This window comes from Durio zibethinus, chromosome 3, assembly GCF_047325235.1.
Source record: "Durio zibethinus cultivar Kanyao isolate XHJ-2024 chromosome 3, ASM4732523v1, whole genome shotgun sequence".
Taxonomy (NCBI): Eukaryota; Viridiplantae; Streptophyta; class Magnoliopsida; order Malvales; family Malvaceae; genus Durio; species Durio zibethinus.
This window is the reverse complement of record NC_143164.1, coordinates 6016378-6036902: the sequence shown is the minus strand read 5'-3', so window position 1 is coordinate 6036902 and position 20525 is coordinate 6016378. Positions and strand designations below refer to the sequence as shown.

The following is a 20525-nucleotide window of genomic DNA, read 5'->3' as shown; positions in this document are numbered from 1 at the left end:
TGCAGCTGATATTTGATAGGAATATATGGTGCTTTTAAAAAAGAGAAAAGGAAACAAAGAAGTGTGGGGAAGACAATAAATTTGAGCTCATGGGAAATTAGTTGTGTGTGTGTGTGTGTGTGTGTTTTATATAGCTGAGGGAGTGTTGAAGCTTTAAAAGCTTGATCAGTTCTTGGAGTGATTAATTGATATAGGTCATTTGATATGGGATTATGTTTAATAGAAAAAAAAAAAAAAAGGGGGGGGGGGGGGGTTGGGGATGTTGAAAGCTTTAAAACTGTTAATTCTTTGAGTGACCCATTTGTGGAAGGTGGAGTTATTATGCTATTAAAGATCCATTGGCATTCAAGAATCAATATCTTCCTCCTTCAACTGCATAAGACTCTTCTCATTTAATGACCCTCTCCTTCCACACCTCTCACCGCCTTTCTCAAGTACCTAAAAAAACTTTTGGGTTTTTGGCTTCGCCCAGTTTTGAGTTTATCACTTCTGTCAAATATGGCTTGAAAATACCCACATCAGGATCCTGTAATGTCACATAAGAATGGTTGAGTTTAGGTGTAACTGCTTTGCCAGGGCTTTTAGGAGACATCAAGATCAGGTGAAATGCGTATATAATTAATTGACCAAAGAGAGGGTGGTTGAACTTCACATCTTAGCTCTGAATAGCAGCAGCTTGGAGCTGTGCAGTTAATTGAAGAGCCAACTTGGAACGCCCGTCAGGCATAGGTAGGCCCTTCCTTTTGGTTAATTTCTACCTTCAAAAACTTGCCCTCTCATAGAATCTTCCCTCGCAGCTATATGTCCTTGCACCCTAAATTTCAGCCTATATAACTCTACCTAAAAGTATCACCCATTTGATCACCCTCTCTCTCTCTCTCTCTCTCTCTCTCTCTCTCTCTCTCTCTCTCAAAAGATGGAAATAATCAAGCGATCAGCGGAAATTAAGCTAGTTTAGTTTTAGAGTATTTAATTCTATATGGTTTCCCTTCAAGCCTCTCTCTCCTAGACATGAGAAAAACGACAACCCCTGAGTTAGAGGATTCATCAAACAAGAGAAAGTTGGAAAAGCCACTAGGTGATGAAAAGTTTGACTTGGAGCTACACCTCGAGACTCCATTACCTTTGGAATGGCAAAGATGTCTTGACATTCAGGTATATAAATATCCTATATGTTATGAACTTCCTACATATTCGCATTCCAAAATATCTAATCAGAATCCCAGATGCAGCATATGCTTATTGTTACGTAAACAATACTATAAACTTATAATAATTGCTTGCGCTTCCTCTGTGTTCAGTCAGGGCAGATACACTTTTACAATACGAGGACCCATACGAGAACTTCAAAGGATCCAAGGAGAAGCCCTGAACCCCAAAGCCCTGCTGGTCACATGAGGTTAGACCTTGAGTTAAACCTACCATGCGATTCAGCAAGGAAAATTGATGCAACTGATCATCATCACAAATTCAACAAGGACAACTCTGTTAGCCCAACGAGGGGTGGCTCAGTTGATAAGAAGATCAACTCCTTATCAGGAGGATTAACGCAGAACCTTTCTTGGTTGGCAGTGGAGGTGGATAATGAGCAAGAACAGCAAGAGATGGTAGCCACAGCGTGCATGCGGTGCCACATGTTGGTGATGCTATGCAAGTCATCACCTGTATGCCCTAACTGCAAATTCATGCACCCACCAGACCAAGTCCCTCCAAAACTATTCAAGCAAAGTCCTAGCCTCCTGTGCTAGTGAGGATCATCAAGTTCTTAAGTTTAGCACAACATCCACTCCGACGTGCGTTAAAATTTGTATTTCTCAATTCCTCTTGAAAAGCTAAATAGTCTGCTGCCCAGAGGTTTTAACTGATATATATATATATATATATATATATATATGCTTCTTAATCAGTTAATCTCCAAATGAAAAATGTCTACCGAGAGAGAAAGAGTGAAAGAAACTAACTTATATAGTGCACTGACTTGTATGGTATAGATACGGTAACGCTTTGTATTTCTTATTTTCTTTAAGCAATCTGATATTATGGTGTGTAAGAAAATGGTGTCTCACTGAATTCCAGCAATTCAATTTGCAATTAAAAAATCTAAGTGGCTCTCTTTTGTACATGCATAGCTATCCCTTAAAGGCAACCTCTTGCCTCTGATGCTTTGCCTGTGTCAAAATGAAGCTAAAATGCAGCCCGAAACCTCAATTTCAATGTACCTGTTTTCTTAAGCCAACTCACTCCATAATCAGCACCTTGTTTACTCAATTGCTTTTCCTGTTACACCATCAAACAGTCTCTGATCATGATCTAGATGACCGAACAAAAGCCAGGCTGAATGGGTTTGTGAAGATTAATCCGAAATTAGTGCAGTTAATATAACATGATACTGTTCTGCATTTATTGGCTTCATTTTGAGAACGAATACTTGTAGTGGATGTTGTAGATTTGAATTTTAAGTCAAGATAATCAAGCTAGACAAAAATTTAACTTTTAATTTGTTCCCTAACTTGACAGTTTTACAGTTGCATAGAAACCCTTATAAATCTTCTAGATATAAATACCATCTACAATATCAGGAACTGGCAAAATTCAGCTGCATCTAACGATATGTTGTAATGCTATCAGCAGAGATTGGCCTAGTATAAAATGAGACAAGTGTAGAATCCTGACACATACTGCAGAGCAGAGATAAGGAGAAGAAGTTCAAATGTTGTCATCAGCATTAGTTAACAGGGTTATGAAATTAGGTAGCAAGACTACCAGAAAGTATCTGAAAAGGGTGTGCTTGCAAACATCATTGCCTGATACTGTGGTTTGAGATTGACTCTATAACTGTGTACAAAATTTCCTGATGGTATTTCTTCATATATTTTCTATGCAGATGTAATTGCTACCGTATCTCTTGTTGCTATCAGATTTCCTGAGGGAGATGATTCAGCGGCGGAAAATGGTTTGTGTCTGAAACTTGCCATCAGGGCAATGTGGTCCGATGACCATAGAGGTGATGGAAGACCAACACCTAAGCTTTCAGAGTCGAGAAGCTCCAACTAACCTTCAACCCTCAAACTGTCCGCTGTTGGAAAATATCAATGTAGTCAGAGAAACTTACATTAAATATAAAACCATTAAACCAAAAACTAAAACAAATCATAAAAAATTAAGTGATTGTACTGCAAAACTTAAACAAATATTAGCTAGAAAATTGATATATCTGGAAACTTCATCTACATTAATTTGAACAAGAACTTAAAAAAAAAATGTTAAGAAACTGAAGTTTGAGAACATTTTCCCACAACAGTGCATGTTTAAATTTGTGCAATTACTCACTTAAAAGGCTAAAATAAAAAATCAATTTTTAATCGCCATTGGATTGAGGGATTATTGAAGAGTGAAGAATAATTGCATATGGTATTGTATTTTCAAACATAGGTTTTGCTTCTTGGTTTTTCCACTTTGAAAATCACATGTCAGCATATTCTATTTAAGAAATAAAGAAATGATTATTTTTTATTACTTCTATTTAAGAAGTAAAATATTTTTAAAAAAAATTATTTTCGCATGTGTATTATCCAATGAAATGTCTTCAGTATTAGATTTAAGAAGTAAAGACATGACCAAAATTATTGAAATATATATTTATAAATATATTTATGTTGTATATAAATATTTATAAATATATCTAGACCTATATAAAATATCAATAACAATAAAATAAACAATTAAGATTTACATTATTTAACAATCCAAATACTTTTCTAAATACCAATTAAATATATATTTAATAAATAACATATAAATACCAAATTACATCAAACAAAAATCATATAAAAATATTAAGAAAAAAATATATTTATATATTTTTAGATTTAAATATATATTGAAAAAAAATATTTATATATTTTAAAATTTATAATTATAAAACCTAACTCTATACTATTTTAAATGCTTTTCTAATTCTCGTCATCTTCTTTTTCCTTTCACACAAAGCAACCAACCGCCATTGCTAAAAGAGAGGAACCAAGTTTTACAATTAAGGAGAGTTGTTAATCAAAGCAAAACAAAAGTATTTAAACACAACCACCATCATTACACAGCAGATATTACAGCCATTCATTCTCCTTCAAAATTCAATCCATTTCTCCCCTCTCCAGTCTCCTCCTTTGGTTTCCGATGACGCCGCTGCCCCCATTGCGAGATGCGGTAACTTCTTTCTTCATTTTTTTTTTCATTTGCTAAATGTTGTGGTATTTGGGTATTAAAGTTAAATATAAAAAAAAAAAAAAATACTCGTTATTTTGCATATCAGCAATTTTCGCTGAAACGGTCCCAAACAAGTCGAAATTTCCAATATTATACTGTTCAATCCGGAATAAAAAACGATACGAAAATATAATCAAAGTATACCAAATTTATTTTAAAATGATATTTTCTGTCTATTTTTTATTATTTTTTAAATATCTCAAAATTATAATTTTTAACATTTAAAATTGTTATTTTTTTATTCTTTAAATTAAAAATTATAAAATTTTAATTTTATAAAAATTTAAAACTTAAAATTAAATAGATTAAAACTAAAGATTTTTTAATTCTATAAAAATTAATACCATTTAAAAAATTTAAAATGAAGGGAGTATATACTGATGGAAATTCTCGATATTCGTACAAAATCTGTAACCTTGGTACAGATGCATCCTCTAAACTTGTCTATGACACTCTCTCTTTATGGACCTCCTAAACTTAGTTTTGTTCTAAGATTTTAGCTTAAAAAAATATTTAAGTAGAACAGAAATCATATACTATTGAATATTGCCCAATAAATTTTGCTTTGGTATTGTATTTGGCTATTAATTAAACTAGGAACGACGTCGTTGTAAACAATCATGACATACAGTTTAAGCCTATGAGGTTTATTGTTGATTAAGAAAAAGATGAAAGACTATACTTGGATTCATTAAATCTATTAATTTATGGTTACCTCATGAACAGGGTAATGATTGCTTGGATTAACATTTTCATTGACGTCTTCAATTAAAAGAGTAACCTCTGGCAGCTTACAAGCAATAGCAATTGCAGGAACATCAACGTAGAACGACAGTCTTGAATTTGGATAATATGCTGGAACAAATATGCTTGGCTTCTCATTCCCTTGGACAGAAGTAATAACAGGGGCTTGATCCTGTAAGTTCCAAGGAATTTTAGACTTTTTCTCCTAAAATATTAGTCATCAGCAGCAACCAAAGAATTATGGGATGATAAGAGACAACCTCAACAACTTTTGGCTTCTTAAGTGATCTATAGCCAAAAAAAAAAAACACTATGCATGACAAAAAAAATCCAAACAAAAAACTTATTTTAATATGCTATTTGCCAAAATCAAATCTCCCATTCGAAAAGACTCCCCTTCAAGACCCAAAAAAAAGAAATAAACTTTTTCGATGGGTTACCTTTCTTGTATAACAGAATCAGCAGTCTCTATAATCTCCACCTCCATTTAACCATAAAAGAGAAAGAGAAAAAACAAAATTAAATTAGCAATTCATGTGCTAGTCAAAATGGTACAAAAGATTAGCAATTCCACGGCTTTCTACACTATCATACCATAAGAAACCTTAGTAACAACATAATCATCACAAAGCAATGCACGCTAAATTGCAAACCCTAACAAACAAACAAACTTTCTCGATGCACAAACTTTTACTGTAAAAGTAATCATGCTTTTAGACAAAGTAATAATGCAAGGGATAACTTACAAGTTCAGAAAACATACCTAAGAGTGCTAGTAAAGAAGCTTTCCCTATGGCACTTTAGAACCTGATTTTGCTGGTTTAATTGGTTTATTCTTAACCCGACCAATAAACCCTGCACCAATCGCCTTCCCTTTCTCCGTATCCATAGCAGCTTCACCTACTTAACCAAAACAAATCCCCACATCAGAACCCCATAAAAAACACAAACCAACCCTGCAAAAAATTAGAACCCTAAAAACATAAAGAAGAAATCAATCGAGCATCGCACATAAGTCTTGCGAAGACACCAAAGTAGCATTATCCACATCAGCATCAGCATATTTATCAGGGACAGACACATCAGATGCCTTAGCCGCATCAGATACCCACAGATCAGACCAGAGTTCCATTACCAATAAGTCTGACCCAGATTCCTTAGGCGGGCCTAGAGCTTTGTTAAGAGGTTCAAAAACGGCAGCTCCATTGCTTGATGACGACACTAACTTAGATAGCTAAAGAAAAAAATCAGCCTTAGATTCAAATATAAAGAGAAAGAAAAAATTTTGACATGCATGCAAATTAAAAATGCTAAAGAAAAAAAATTAATTGTTAGAAAACAAAGATAGAACCTTGGATTTTTGGAGAAGCTTCTCCCTTCAAGCTTTTGGAGAAATTTATGAAACAAGATAAGACTTTGGATTTTTAGAGAAGCTTCTCTTTCCAAACTTTTGGAGAAGTTTTGTTTCTAAAATTACCCTTTAATTTTTCTTTTTTACATTGCATATCTGTCTGTTCCAAGCTTGTTAGGGGATAACTTTATCCAGGCTGTATAACAATCGGCCAATTTCTAGAATTTTTTTCTTATGCTGTTTGGTATTTTAGAGAGTAGGTAAGGAGGAGAAGAAAAAGAGAACAGAAAGAAGAAAACAACGACTACCAGTAATAGCCAGCATCAATGCCGATGACAACAGGTTTGTTAGGTTATGGGGTGAATTAATCAAGTTTAAAAACATTGTGAGAATAAAAGCAAATTTTGAAAAGAAAAGAAGAAATTGTAAGAAGCATATGAAGCTTTTGGAGAGAAGCTTTTGATCAAAATTACTTTTAAGAAACGTTTGGTTCACAAAATCATAAATTTTTTAAAAAAATGTGATCCCTAAAAAAAATGCAATATTAGAGGTTTTTTTTCATTTTCAGTACATCTCGTATTTAAATTCACTCATTTAATTGGAAGAATTCATATATATTAAATCCTGAATAATTACTATAATCTCGTTGATAGATGTTATGGTAACTTAAATAAACCAATTTTTAATTGAAAAGAGATTATTCAATACATTTTTTGCTAAAAAACATCTTAAATAATTCTTACAAAAAATTGAATGAAGTTATTCAAGGTATTTATGATCAAAAACGTCTAGACTAATCCCTTCCATTTTTTTAGAAGGGACTATTCAATACATTTTCTGCTAAATACGCCTTCAATAATTCTCTCCCATTTTTTAACAAAAAATATCTTGAATAATCCTTAACAAAAAATTAAATGAGATTATTCAAAGCGTTTTCGACCAAAAATGCTTTGAATAATCTCTTTCAATTAAAAATTTGAAGGGATTATTTAAGATTTTTTTGGTTAAAAATACCTTCAATAATCCCCTTCAAATTTTTTTGAAAAAAAAAAACGTTTTGAATAATCTCTTAGAAAAAATTGAATGGGGTTGGTCAAGACGCTTCTAACCACATTGAATAATCCTCTTTAATTTTTATGAGGAGATTATTCAAAGCATTTCTAGCCAAAACACCTTCAATAATCTTCTCCAATTTTTTTTAAGGAATTATTTAAGACATTTTAAAAAACAAAAAAACAATGAGAGGAGATTATTCAAGGTTTTTCTGACAAAAAACGTCTTAAATAATCCACATTAATTTTTATGAAAAGATTATTAAATGCATTTTTACCCATAAAATACTTTGAATAATCTCTCACAAAAAAATAAAATGAGATTATTAAAGGCATTTCTGATAAAAAAAATACCTTAAATAATCCTTTTCACTTTTTATGAGTGAATTATTCAATGTATTTTTAACAAAAAAATGTATTAAATAATCTTCTCCAAATTTTTTTAAAAGGATTATTCAAAGCGTTTTTAGCCAAAAATACCTTAAATAATCCAAAACAAAAAATTGAATGGATGTCATTCAAGGTGTTTTTAGCAAAAAAATGCTTTCAATAATCCTTTCATAAAAATTTTTAAGGATTATTTAAGGTACTTTTTTACCAAAAATACATTAAATAACTTTCATTCAATTTTTTATAAAGGATTATTAAATGTATTTTTTATGCCAAACGTCATATATAAACTAAATTTTTTACTAGCAGAAACTTACAATTAATTTACATTTATTTTCAGACATACTTTTTAAAATGATAACGATTATTTAATAATTTTTTAATCAAATCAAATTTAAAAATATCGTTACTTTTTCTTCTATAATTTTAAAATATCATAAAGAAAAGTAAGTTTTTGATTTTAAGACTTTGAATACTATTAAAAATCAGTTAAATTTTTTAGAATCAAATTATCCTAAACCAAATATTATAACAAAATACCTAATAGTAAGATTTAAAAAAAAAAAATGTATGAATTCTTCCAAATCAAATATCTTTTTAATTTTTTTAATACATCACTTATGTGTATAATAAATCGTAATCAAGGGACTAATACTGTATATAGGTATAGATTTAACTATAAACAAAAAAAAAAAAAAAGGATAAAAAGGCTGATAAAATTGATCTCTAAAAATAATTAACTCAGATTTGATAACTTTCGGCTATGTTTCCTTTACAAAAGTTCCTCTATCCATTACAGAAAAGGTAAAAGAAAAACCTTGAGAAAGAAAAAACAAAAAGGGTAATAATAAAAATTTTTCAGAGGAACAAAACTGACACGGGTCACTCACTCAAGAGGCAGAAGTTGTACGCAAAGTGGCTGGTTCGGCGATGGAAGCGAAGCCACGGCGAATCTCCCACCATTTCATTCGTTCCCGTCTCAGCGGCCCCCTCGTTTGACCCTTCTTTCCTTCCTTCCCTAAAATAATAAAATCCGCCTCCCAAACACCAAACCCGCCATTTTCCACCACCGTTTTAACAATGCCAAAGTTCCATCTCCAATTCAAAAATTCCCTCCCCGACCACCAACGTCGCCACCCATTGCCCTCTAATTCAAATTTACTAGTCCCCGGTGGTTTATTCATCGACCCCAACTTTTCCCCTTCTTTCCTCGGCTTCATTTCCCCATTTAAAGATTTTTCGGCTTCCAAAAAACCGGCTTGCTTTGCTCGGAGGCAAAAGCCGGAGTCGATTGCGGTTAAGGACTTATTTTTTTTGTCCGTTAGCTTGAGCAACGATGGGCTTGTTTCAGAACCGAAGGAATTTCTCCTACAAAACGGAGTAAAAAGGAAGAGCAATGGGGAAGTAGCTGTAGCCAAACGGAATGTTAGGGTAACGCGAAGTGGCGCTGTCAATACTACCAAGCATTTGTGGGCTGGAGCTATCGCTGCCATGGTTTCAAGGTAACATTTACTTGATTTCAATTGTAATTTAGCCTTTTGCCTAGAAACCCATGTTATTTATTTTATTTTTATCGACTCTAATTATTGTTTTAATTGATATAGAACATTTGTTGCTCCGCTAGAGAGATTAAAGCTTGAATACATAGTTCGTGGTGAACAAAAGAATATATTTGAGCTTGTTAAGAAGATTGCTGTGACGCAAGGATTATTTGGATTTTGGAAAGGGAACTTGATTAATATTCTTCGCACGGCTCCTTTTAAAGCTGTGAATTTTTATGCTTACGATACGTATAGGAAGCAATTGCTTAGATTGTCTGGAAATGAGGAAACCACAAATTCTGAGAGGTTTGTTGCTGGCGCTGCAGCTGGCATTACCGCCACTGTACTCTGCTTACCACTTGACACTGTACGTGGAAACATGAGATTTCATTCCTTTTTTCATTATTCTATCTTCAATTTCACCTCACTCTTATAGGCATGTTAAGCGTATGCAGTTCTATATTGTACATTAGAGGCAACTGCTATAAATAGCTGATGTGCAATTGTTTATACTTTTTATTATTATAAAGGTTTGTCAAAGTTGTAAATTAATGTTAGCTTCTAGTCGCAAATTTTATGAGTACGTTTCTGGACGAAATATCGTGATAATTTCCCTTTATTGTCATCACAATGTCATGTCTAGCATGATTAAATCTGGATACTTTGAGATTTCCAATATAATACTTTTTGAACAATCAAGGTGAAGGATAGTGGCTCCAGGGGCATCTTTCTATTTAAATTATGATAGTGCGATATGGAATCAAAATGTTATTTAATAAGAAACTTTGATTCTAGTTCGAGACTATTAATGCTCAATGGGATATTAAAAATGTATGATACCCAAACTACATTGAAATATGATAAGTTCCTCTACTGAGGATGGCTATTTAGACCTTTCCTCTGTAAAGGCTTTTGTCAAATTCTGGGCTCACTGTAACTAGCTACATATTAGGAGGACCATTTTTTACTGAATATGAATAATTTCATTCTGTTCCTCTCCCAATAATCATCAACTTCTTACAGCAATTTTTTTTCTGCTTTGTTTTATTTTGTTCTGTACTTTGTACATTTATTAAAGAGCACATAATGTGCAACTTACAAGTGTTTTAAGCTTTCATGCTTCCAGCAGGTGCATACCAGTTAATGATTAATTTTTCTTTCTTTTTTCTCCCTTTTTTCCCTTCGTCTACGAGGATAGTTATTGACTACTTGTTTATTGTTGTATTATACAGATCCGAACTAAGATAGTGGCACCAGGTGGGGAAGCCTTAGGCGGTGTCATTGGTGCATTTCGCCACATGGTCCAAACTGAAGGATTCTTTGCACTCTACAAAGGTCTAGTGCCTTCTATTGTAAGCATGGCACCTTCAGCTGCAGTGTTCTATAGTGTGTATGATATGTTGAAATCAGCTTATCTGCACTCACCGGAAGGTAGGAAAAGAATTCAGAACATGAGTCAGATGGGGCAGGAACTGAATGCTTTGAATCAGCTAGAGTTGGGACCAGTAAGGACGTTACTATATGGGGCTATAGCTGGTGCTTGTGCTGAAGTTGCTACTTACCCATTTGAAGTTGTGAGAAGACAGATGCAATTGCAAGTCCAGGCAAGCAAAATGGGTGCATTGGCAACTGGTGTGAGGATTGTTGAGCAAGGAGGAGTTCCAGCACTCTATGCTGGGCTAATTCCCAGCTTGCTACAAGTAAGTGGATATGAAGCTCTTAATAAATCCTCTGGAATTGTTTCTCAAAAGCTTTATGCTAATTACCCTCTTCATAAATGCAGACAAGGGTTAAACAATCAAGATAACAGCAGAACATGAGAGTTCATCACATATTTATGTTTCTTTTCTGTTCTGAAGTTATATGAACTTGATTATTTTCTACATTATTTTAATATTATTTATAGCATTTGATCTGAAAAGTGTTTAAATGGGGTATTTTAACTTGTTGACCCCCCACTCTTTGTGGCTCATATGATTTTCACCTCAACACAATATCATGTATGTTGTCATCTTTCTAAACTCTATGCTGTTGTTCTATTGAGCTTACTACAAAATGTGGCTCTTGATACTAAGTTGAGTTCCTCATGACTCAAATTTGAGGGGTATGAATTACCAGAGAAAAGAAAATTTTGATGCGTGCTTCTGGAATTATGTTCTACTTAGATAATCTAATCCCAAATCATATTTACTTGCGTGGTCTTTGTGATAATGAATTTTAAAAAGGAATTGTATAATCTTGCTTTCTTTATTATTTTTTTAATTTTTAAATTCCCCCGTTGATTATGACATTTTTCATCTTCAGGTGCTTCCTTCGGCTGCAATAAGTTATTTTGTATACGAGTTTATGAAGATTGTTCTCAAAGTGAATTGAAGAGAGACAACGGATCCTCTCAGGAAAAGAATTGCTAGGATGTTGTACGGTAACTATAAAATGAGCGCGGCACAAAGATTGAGAATGATAAGAATTAGTCATTTAAACTTAACAGTTACTGTTGATGTTCACATATTTTTTGTACCTGACAAGAGAGAAATGGAAATCTTTATAGACATCTTAAGTTAATTTCTTGATTATAGATCCACCATCCAATTGCTGACCGAATATAATTTAGTGGTTTTCATTTCTATCATGTTTGCGGCATATCCTCCTTCATAAGATCTGGACCTTGCTGATGCATTGAAACATTTGCTAGGGACCTTGGGTGGTTGGAAGGGGATGTATAATAACCGCTTTTGATGATGTCATTTATGAATGACACATACTTGATGCTTCCAAATGATTTGAAACATTTGATAAGAAGGATTTCAAATATGTCATCATCTTTGGGCAAAAGGACAGAAAGAAATCAGCCCCTCCTGTGGAATTAGTAGAATGTGTCACCATCCACGTAAATTCGCAGCTTATAAAATGGGAAAGAAACCCTCTTAACATTCTTTTTTTGCACTCGTCGTCTATGTACAAAATTTTGGTTCTGCCTCTGGCATTTGAAGGTATATCTAATCTAATTATAGCTGTCCAACTGCGCTCAACTGACTGGCAAGGGCTACATGATGCTTCTGTCTTGCGCAGTCTGGTAGCACAATCTGTTACATTCATAAGAAAAATATATGTTTGAAGTTCAGGAAATGACTTGTATTTGTTCAACTCTCGTAGTGTAAGATGCCCAATTTTTTATGATATGCCATCAATCTTTATACAAAGAATGATAATCAGATGCAAGCGCATGGTCTTCTCCCTTACGAGTTTGAGACCATGCATGCAAAGGTGAAAAGCAATGTTCCTATAACATACCCCGGTTTTAGGACTGGAGTTTTCTATGTGGAGAAAAATGGTGGTCAACAGTAGGATGAAACTGGACTTACAATTGTGTTTGTGAATGGTTTCAGTAGATTATCTTCACTTTATTCATAAGATGAGGGTTCATAGGAAATGGCTTGCTGGACCACGAGGCAAATGGCTTTGAATTAAAAGTTAAAAAATTTCTCTCCGTTAATGAAAATACAAGAAAAAAAAAGGATGTTTGTGTCAATAGGGCTGTAAGGCGCAAGCGGTAGCACCATGGTGCTTGTGCAAATAGGAATGCAGTGTAGTTAAAACTATACCCTGCTGCTGAGTTATTTTTTCTAGTGTCTATAGGCTGTTGAGTAATTTTTGACAGACACAAAAAAAAAAAAAAAAAAACGAAAAGAAGGTTTTTCTTTAATAGATTTCATGGAATTTATGATTCGTTACATGGGCTCAATCTTCAATTATTGTATGATTAAAACAACACCATCTTATTCCAAACAACGACTAAAAGCGACAGAAAAAAAAAAAAAAGGAAAAACCCTAATTAAAACCCCCCATGCCAAGTACGCAGTCGTGTCGATCACCGTTCCTTAAACCTCATCCTCGTGTAGAAGCATATTAGGAATTCCCTTATTAACAGGAAACTTCCTGCCCGTCTCGGGGCAAACAAGAGCACCTTCCTCAAGATGAAGCTCCAAGAGGGCATGATGAAACTTTCTCAAAAACTCGAGGTCCGACTCCAACACCGACGGCTCAGGTGCTTCCTCAGGAAGCTCGACGTAGCCCATGATTCTCGAAGCATCCGAAAAAGCTTTCCAATCGATCTTCGGGAATATGTTCCTGAGGAAATCGTGATTGATTTCTACTTCCTTCTCCACCACTTTCTCCACTTCGATCCTCAGAGGAAAACCGTTGGTTACCCCCTTGATGTTTGACGACAACATGTTGTGAGTTAGCAACCTCATCTTGTTCCTTTCTTTTCAGTCTTTTCGCTTGTTTTGGCTTATGGGTTAAATAGAGTAAGGAGCAGAGGGATTATTGATGCTTGGCTTGTCTGTAGGGGTTTAGCTTTTCAGTCTTTTTGTTTGTTTTGGCTTCAGGGTTAACTCTAGAAAGAAGCAGAGGGATTATTGATGCTTGGCTTGTCTGTAGGGGTTCAGTGCCTTATGGTCCTAGCATTTATTCGTCTAATTTTGGGGGTAATATAGTGATTTGATATGTTAAGCCTTTGTTCATAAGCCCGGACTAGGTTTGGGCTGGGGTTACTTTTATTTTTGGGGTTACTTAGGCCTAGCTCATAATATACCAATTTTCCATATTTTAGAAATATACAAATAAATGACCAATTGAGGCTAACTCAAGTAGTAAAAGGGAGTTTCCTAAAAAAAAAAAAAAAAAATAGTAAGAGTTGAGATTTTTGTTCAAATTTTAGTTTCAAATGGTGGTATTTTCTCTTGTGAAAAAATTAATAGATGAAGATAAAATGGATAATAGCCAATTCCTAATGGGTTTGACTCATTTTGATTGAATAAGATCAGATTTTTTTTTTAAATCAAGTCAGGTGGAGTTTTTTCTCTCATGTCAAATTCGGGTCAAAGTTGAGTTTTAGGTAGCATTGTCTTGATTTGACCTGAATATATGTAAATTTTTTTATTATTTATTTAATTATATATATTATATTAATATAATTATTATTTAATATTTTAATTTAAGATATTAATTTAATAAAAATATTATATTTATGTATGATTAAGATATAATTTATAAAAAATAATATTTTTGAATATTATATTAAATTAAAATTATTAAATTAATTTCATATTGGATTGATTGTAATTTATGAATATATAAATCAAATTAGAAATAAAACATACTATTTTAATATTAGAGTGGATTGAATTTGGATATAAATATTAAGGAGTTGAATCGAACAAAAATCCACTTCAATCCAATCCATTGCCATCTCACTAAATGATAAAATTAGTTTGATGATTATATAATTATATTATTGTAAGTAAAGGTTTCTATGTTGAAGCCACTATCCTTCAAGTCTAAACAAACTTCACAAATTTTACCCAAAAAAATTTACAAATACAAAAACCTTAGTGTTGAAATTTACTTTATAGACATCTTATATAAATATATAAAAGTCAAAGCTTTGATAAAAATGAAACAAATTTTATGCGGACCGCTTAAAATATTGAGATGTTGATGGTTTTAAAATTATCACGTAACATCTAATAAATACATTTTATTTTATTTAATATATTTTTAATTTAAAAATAATTCAAAAAACTAAATTGATTATAATTTTGTTTTTATTATTAATCTTAAACCACTCTCAATTCAATCTTATATAAATATATAAAAGTCAAAACTTTTAATAAAAATTAAAAAAATCCTATGTGGACAGCTTAAAATGTTGACATGTGGATGATTTTAAAAATCAACACATGACATCTAATAAATGCATTTTATTTTATTTAATACATTTTTAATTTAAAAATAATTCAAAAAACTAAATTGATTATATTGATGTTTTTATTATTAATCTTAAATCACTCTCAATTCAATTGATATTAAAAGTATTAAAAATTTCTTAATTTAAAAAATTAAATCAATCAATATGTAATTAATAAATTAATAAATATTACAAGAACAACTATAAAATAGTTAATTCTCTAATAAATTATTTGATACATTTATATTTGATTAAATATAGTATCAGTAATTGATGTATTTCATATATAAATATATAAAGCAAATATAATTCAAAAAACTAAATTAATTATATTTATGTTTTTATTATTGATTTTAAATCACTCTCAATTTAATTTATATTAATTTTAAAACTTTCTTATTTTGACTAATTAAATCAATCAATATATAATTAATAAATTAATAAATGCTATAATTACAATTATAAAATAGTTGATTCTCTAATTAATTATTTGATACATATATATTTGATTAAATATAGTATCCATTTTAGTAATTGATGTATTTCATGATGTGTTTCATGTGTAAATATATAAAAGCAAATATATCAAATTAATTCTCCTTAAATTAATGGAATAAAATATTTTATTAATTTATATTTGATTGATACATTTATATTTCATAAAATATGATTTCATTTAATAAAATATTAATGCACGTTAATTTCATTTATTTTCATTTGTAATGTTTTATAATTTTATTATTTGATATTAATGCACGTTGATTTAATTTAAATTTATTTTATTTTATTGCCATTATTAAATACAATAAATTTAATTTGTTTTATTATTTTAAATTAAGGGATCTCTAAATATTAATGGCAAAATAAAATACTTCAATATCAATTAACTTACCATTTTTAGACCATTATTCACTCACAATTTTTATTATTTCAATATTAATTTTCATAATTAAAAATTATCTTATTAATTGATTATATTTATGTTTTTGCCTTTGACTTTAAATCACTCTCAATTCAATTCATATTAAAACTATTAAAATTTAAAATTTTCTTAATTTGACAAATTAAATCAATCAATATATAATTAACAGTTTGATAAGTGTAGCAATTACAATTATAAAATAATTAATTCTCTAATTAATTATTTGATATATTTATGTTTGATTAAATATAGTATCTATTTAAGTAATTAATGTATTTCATGTGTAAATATAGAAAGCAAATATATCAAATTAACTCTCCATAATTAAATTAATGAAATAAAATATTTTATTAATTTATATTTGATTGATAGATTTATATTTCATCAAATATGAGTTAATTTGATTTCATTTGATAAAATATAAATGCATGTAGATTTCATTTGATAAAATATTAATGCACACGGATTTCATTTGTAATATTTTATAATTTTAAAATCCAAATATTAATATATGTTGATTTAATTAAAATTTAATTTGTTTTATTGCCATTATTAAATACAATAAATATAATTTGTTTTATTGTTCTAAATTAAGGGATCTGTAAATGTTAATGATAGAATCAAATATTTTAATATCAATCAACTTACCATTATTAGACCATTATTCACTCACAATTTTTATTATTTCAATATTAACTTTCATAATTTAAAATTATTTTATTAATTAACCTACAACATACCTTTTGTATAAGTAGCTCTAGGTCAAGTATAATGCATCTGTAATCATTTTTCACTAATTTTATATCTTTTGATTACTAATTAACTCTACTTTAATTTTCTCTTTGATTTTTACTTTGCATTGTTTCTTGGTCTGCGCTACTCAAATGTTATTCTCTTTTTATACTTATACTTTATATTTCTTTAACTATGATATTAGCTTTTTTTTTAATATTTTTGTGTTGATGATTGATTTAAAGATGATTGGTTATATACAGGAAAAGTCTTTCACCAGTAAAATCACTATCATGAAAATTGATACCACTTTTTGGTTGATGCTATATGTCATGTGGGTATAGCAAGAAACTATTTGAAATTGATGGAAAATTTCAATGTTATTTCTATAATGTTGATGCCTCTAATCCAACTCCAAGGTAATTAGTATTTATATTTTTTATATTTGATACATATAAAAATTATTATTCCGTAATGATAATAAAAGTATTTTAAATTATTATATTATATTTATAATTGTAGATTTTTGCATTTTTTATAGGTATAAGTTAAATATTGAGATATATGATAATTCTAGAATAGTGATGTTTATATTGTTCAATACAGAAGCAAATGATTTAATTAATAAAGATATTAACAATCTTTATGAAATATCTGTTAAGGTATTTAGTTAAAAATTATTTTAATATTATTTAATATTCAAATTAATTGAATGGTATATTTATACTTATGATTTAAGAAAATGGAGATTACAAAATCCAAGAAATATTTGAAGATCTTAGAGGTAAAATTAGTGTGTTCGATACGAGGGCAACCAAATATAATCTTGAGACAAGTAGTACCAAACTTGCAATGAATAAGGTGTATGATTTTGATCATAAACTTGAATGTCAAAAATTATTGAAAGAAGTATGTGTAAGTTTATTACAATGATTATGTTTGTTATAAATTTATATAGTCTAGATTATAACTCAACTATTATCAAATTACAAATTACTGTTTTATCTATTTTTTTACCTCCATCTGTGAAATTTATTAGCTCATCAAGTAGAATGACACTTACTTAAAAGATAACAAAAAATACTGGAGAATCAATTGTTACATCTTCACTTCAACAACAATTTATGAAAGAATCTTTCATAAAAAAAATTTATATGCGAAATTAATTTTAAGGATGAAATTTTTAATTTTTTGAAATTGAAAACATTATTATTTTTTATTTAGAGATTATTTGGATTCAATAAATTATAGTTTGATTTTTTTTTTAGAATTAATGATAATTGCATAAGTATATTCAATATGTAATTAATTTATTTTATTATATTAAAATATATAAATTTAAATAAAATAATTATATAAATTATGAATTATTCATAAACTTCATAATTTATATTATCATTTAAAAAAAATTTATATTTATATAAAATTTATTAATATATAAATATATTTTCGTGGATCACACGAGTTAAAACTAATTTATATTTGTTTCTCGTAGCATTCCCAAGTGAGATTGGCACCAACTTGCATTGAGAAATCCCCAAAGACTAAAGAATCGAAAATAATTTGTCACTAAATGGCACATGCTGACATGCACATCTTTTTTGTCTATTTTCTGTAATGAAAAAAAAAAAAATGAAAACCAGGTATCTATGGTGGCACAATTACGAGAAGAATTGAGCCATATCTTCAGCAGTCACAATTGCGCATATATGAACCCGGAAACAACTCCCAAATGCGCAGATTTAACAATCCCAAAGAAGTTGGCAAACACTGATTATCCCAAAAACTCAGCTAAAAACAAAAATCATCTGAAGGGTTCCTTGATTAACTTGATATGAAAGTCCACCACTTGTACAGGCCAAAGCCATAAATTGTGGTGTAAATAATCACTCTCATGGGATAGATCCTATACCTGCACAGAAATCTAGACAATGAGAAAAAAAACCTAACAATCAAATCATCTCCTAAAAGTAGAGGTAAATTAAAGTTCCAATTCCGTTATTCTCTCCAAAGTTAGGTTCTTTAACACGTTCTCATTTGGGATGTCTACTCCAGACTCCAGACTCCAGAAAGATATCTTAGACCACCATAGACAATCTAGACAGGTGCTTTGAATGTAGATCATACATGTATGGAACCAGTACAGTCTACAGTAGGATGATTAATGACCAGCTAAAAGTCTCTGATCAGATATGATAAATTTGGATGGTCGATAAGAAAGAAAAGATCCAACGATTAAACGAAGTGAGGATGAGGTGGGGACTGGGAATCCCTTTTCACCTGCCAATTGAAGCACTAGTCTACCGGCCAGCCTTGAAGTGATTAAATGCACCCATGGCTTAATTAATTCATTCAACCAACCAAAGTAATATGGTCTCCTTGAGCTAAATGGAGTAATTAAGGTTGATTTTGAGTATTGTAATGCATGGTAAATGATACGAAAAAAAAAAAATGAAACTTATTATCATAGTAAATTTAAGTTCTAAACTACAGTTTTATTAACCTAATCTCCATGTGAAACTAAACCTAAACAGAACCTACAGTCCAACAATGTTTCATCATCCACTGAGAAGCACCTTATTACCTATATGCTAAAAGGTGATTTAGTTAAGAAAAGTAAAGCACCTTATTACCTATATATGTGCAAAACTGCGGGAAAGAAGATTGAGAAAACTAGAAACTCGATATCTATGAGGAAATATTGAAAAACAAGAAGAAAAGAAAGGAGAAATATTTAATTGTTAACCTTTTGAATCCAGATCTTCGAGCGAGAAGAGCAGCTCTTTCTTCAGCAGTAACCGGATAACACCACCGAGAAAAGTCACGATCGAAGTAATCCCAGTCAGGCAAAAGTATGCCAGCAATCCCAACCATCCCAAACGCATAAGTTATCATCATTTTCTTCAAAGATAACGTGAATATTCCAACTAACGCTATGATCACCGCTATCCATACTATAGCTGACCTTAAAGCAGCATCGTTAGCCATTTGAGTCCAAGGAAAAGAAAAGGGTGACAGCTACCTTTAACCTAATAATAATAACTTAAAGCCTGAGCAAGAAGAAGAGGAAGAAGAAAAAAGAAGGGTGTAGATGTGAATGGAAACCTCTGGCGGCACTGAAAAATGGGAAGAAAGAGAACTTTTTGGGTGTTTTTGCTGAAATTTATGAAAGTAGTCAGCGAACTAACTGCATTTAATGCCTATTGTCTCAACGGTTCCTTGGTTTAAATTATTAAATGTTTGTTCGTCATTTATTGGCTTTTTGGATGGAGTATTTCTCAAATTTTCTTCATACCTAACGTGGCACGTGTGCCAACCGACGAGCGTGACATGTTTGCATTGCCATGCATCATTTCCTATTCGAAGACATGCAGCCTAATCAATTGAAATTAGCTGACCATATGAAGGAATGGGATTTGATACATTAATTTTATAAAGAAGGGAAGATTTGGTAATTCATAGATTCTAGTAGATAATTAATGACTTTTTTAATTCAGATTTGGCAAGCTATGAGCTATTCCAAGGTTTTGTCCTCAGTTTCATTAGCCAAAAAAAAAAAGCTAGAAAAAAGAAAAATGTTTGATATTAGTCTTTGTCATTAAGAAAAGCGTAGAAAATTATGAAGAGTGAGTCTCTCTGTCAAAATCAGACATGGCCCAAATATAAATATAAGGACAAGTCTAGGCCGATATTGGTCTGCATATTTAAAGCCCAACACAAGTTCAATTGCTCAACCCATATATAGGCCCATTCTCTACTCCGTCAATACGTCCAAGCCCAT

General features: G+C 30.9%; 4 protein-coding genes and 1 long non-coding RNA gene across 7 annotated transcripts; 2 read left to right on the top strand and 3 right to left on the bottom strand.

The window, feature by feature from the left end:
* The first annotated feature begins 338 nt into the window (after positions 1-338).
* Positions 339-2173, top strand: LOC111301524 (uncharacterized). The gene is made up of 2 exons (XM_022897271.2): positions 339-1155; positions 1302-2173. Exons 1-2 carry the CDS (start codon positions 1012-1014, stop codon positions 1746-1748), a joined length of 591 nt encoding a protein of 196 aa, XP_022753006.1. The 5' UTR covers positions 339-1011; the 3' UTR covers positions 1749-2173.
* Positions 2174-2535: 362 nt separating this feature from the next.
* Positions 2536-6717, bottom strand: LOC111301517 (uncharacterized). 3 transcript variants are annotated; one of them, XR_016338418.1, is made up of 6 exons: positions 6359-6713; positions 6019-6241; positions 5771-5907; positions 5448-5488; positions 4979-5179; positions 2536-3076 (listed from the first exon to the last, which is right to left on the bottom strand). It is a non-coding gene; the product is annotated as an uncharacterized LOC111301517 (long non-coding RNA). The 3 variants fall into 3 exon arrangements; XR_016338424.1 differs by lacking the exon at positions 2536-3076 and having other exon boundaries at positions 4933-5179; positions 5771-5910; positions 6359-6717; XR_016338407.1 differs by lacking the exon at positions 2536-3076 and having other exon boundaries at positions 4933-5179; positions 6359-6708.
* Positions 6718-8634: 1917 nt separating this feature from the next.
* Positions 8635-11903, top strand: LOC111292348 (putative mitochondrial adenine nucleotide transporter BTL3). The gene is made up of 4 exons (XM_022884716.2): positions 8635-9302; positions 9405-9708; positions 10574-11041; positions 11646-11903. The coding sequence occupies exons 1-4, from the start codon at positions 8881-8883 to the stop codon at positions 11712-11714; spliced, it is 1263 nt and encodes a 420-aa protein (XP_022740451.1). The 5' UTR covers positions 8635-8880; the 3' UTR covers positions 11715-11903.
* Positions 11904-13023: 1120 nt separating this feature from the next.
* Positions 13024-13728, bottom strand: LOC111292414 (multifunctional methyltransferase subunit TRM112 homolog A-like). The gene has a single exon (XM_022884837.2). The coding sequence runs from the start codon at positions 13592-13594 to the stop codon at positions 13220-13222; it is 375 nt and encodes a 124-aa protein (XP_022740572.1). The 5' UTR covers positions 13595-13728; the 3' UTR covers positions 13024-13219.
* A 4558-nt stretch (positions 13729-18286) lies between these two features.
* LOC111301514 (signal peptidase complex-like protein DTM1) lies at positions 18287-20105 on the bottom strand. The gene is made up of 2 exons (XM_022897244.2): positions 19491-20105; positions 18287-18656 (listed from the first exon to the last, which is right to left on the bottom strand). Exons 1-2 carry the CDS (start codon positions 19730-19732, stop codon positions 18569-18571), a joined length of 330 nt encoding a protein of 109 aa, XP_022752979.1. The 5' UTR covers positions 19733-20105; the 3' UTR covers positions 18287-18568.
* Between the last annotated feature and the right edge of the window lie 420 nt (positions 20106-20525).

Excerpts from the sequence above, each read along its gene's own strand:
- LOC111301514 (XM_022897244.2), bottom strand. The coding sequence starts at position 19,732 with ATGGCTAACGATGCTGCTTTAAGGTCAGCTATAGTATGGATAGCGGTG. Across the intron at positions 18,657-19,490 it reads CGAAGATCTGGATTCAAAAG|GTATAGGATCTATCCCATGA; the intron begins GTTAACAATTAA and ends ATTTCTGTGCAG.
- LOC111292348 (XM_022884716.2), top strand. The coding sequence starts at position 8,881 with ATGCCAAAGTTCCATCTCCAATTCAAAAATTCCCTCCCCGACCACCAA. Across the intron at positions 9,709-10,573 it reads TCTGCTTACCACTTGACACT|ATCCGAACTAAGATAGTGGC; the intron begins GTACGTGGAAAC and ends TGTATTATACAG. Across the intron at positions 11,042-11,645 it reads TAATTCCCAGCTTGCTACAA|GTGCTTCCTTCGGCTGCAAT; the intron begins GTAAGTGGATAT and ends TTTCATCTTCAG.
- LOC111301524 (XM_022897271.2), top strand. The coding sequence starts at position 1,012 with ATGAGAAAAACGACAACCCCTGAGTTAGAGGATTCATCAAACAAGAGA. Across the intron at positions 1,156-1,301 it reads AAAGATGTCTTGACATTCAG|TCAGGGCAGATACACTTTTA; the intron begins GTATATAAATAT and ends CTCTGTGTTCAG.
- LOC111292414 (XM_022884837.2), bottom strand. The coding sequence starts at position 13,594 with ATGAGGTTGCTAACTCACAACATGTTGTCGTCAAACATCAAGGGGGTA.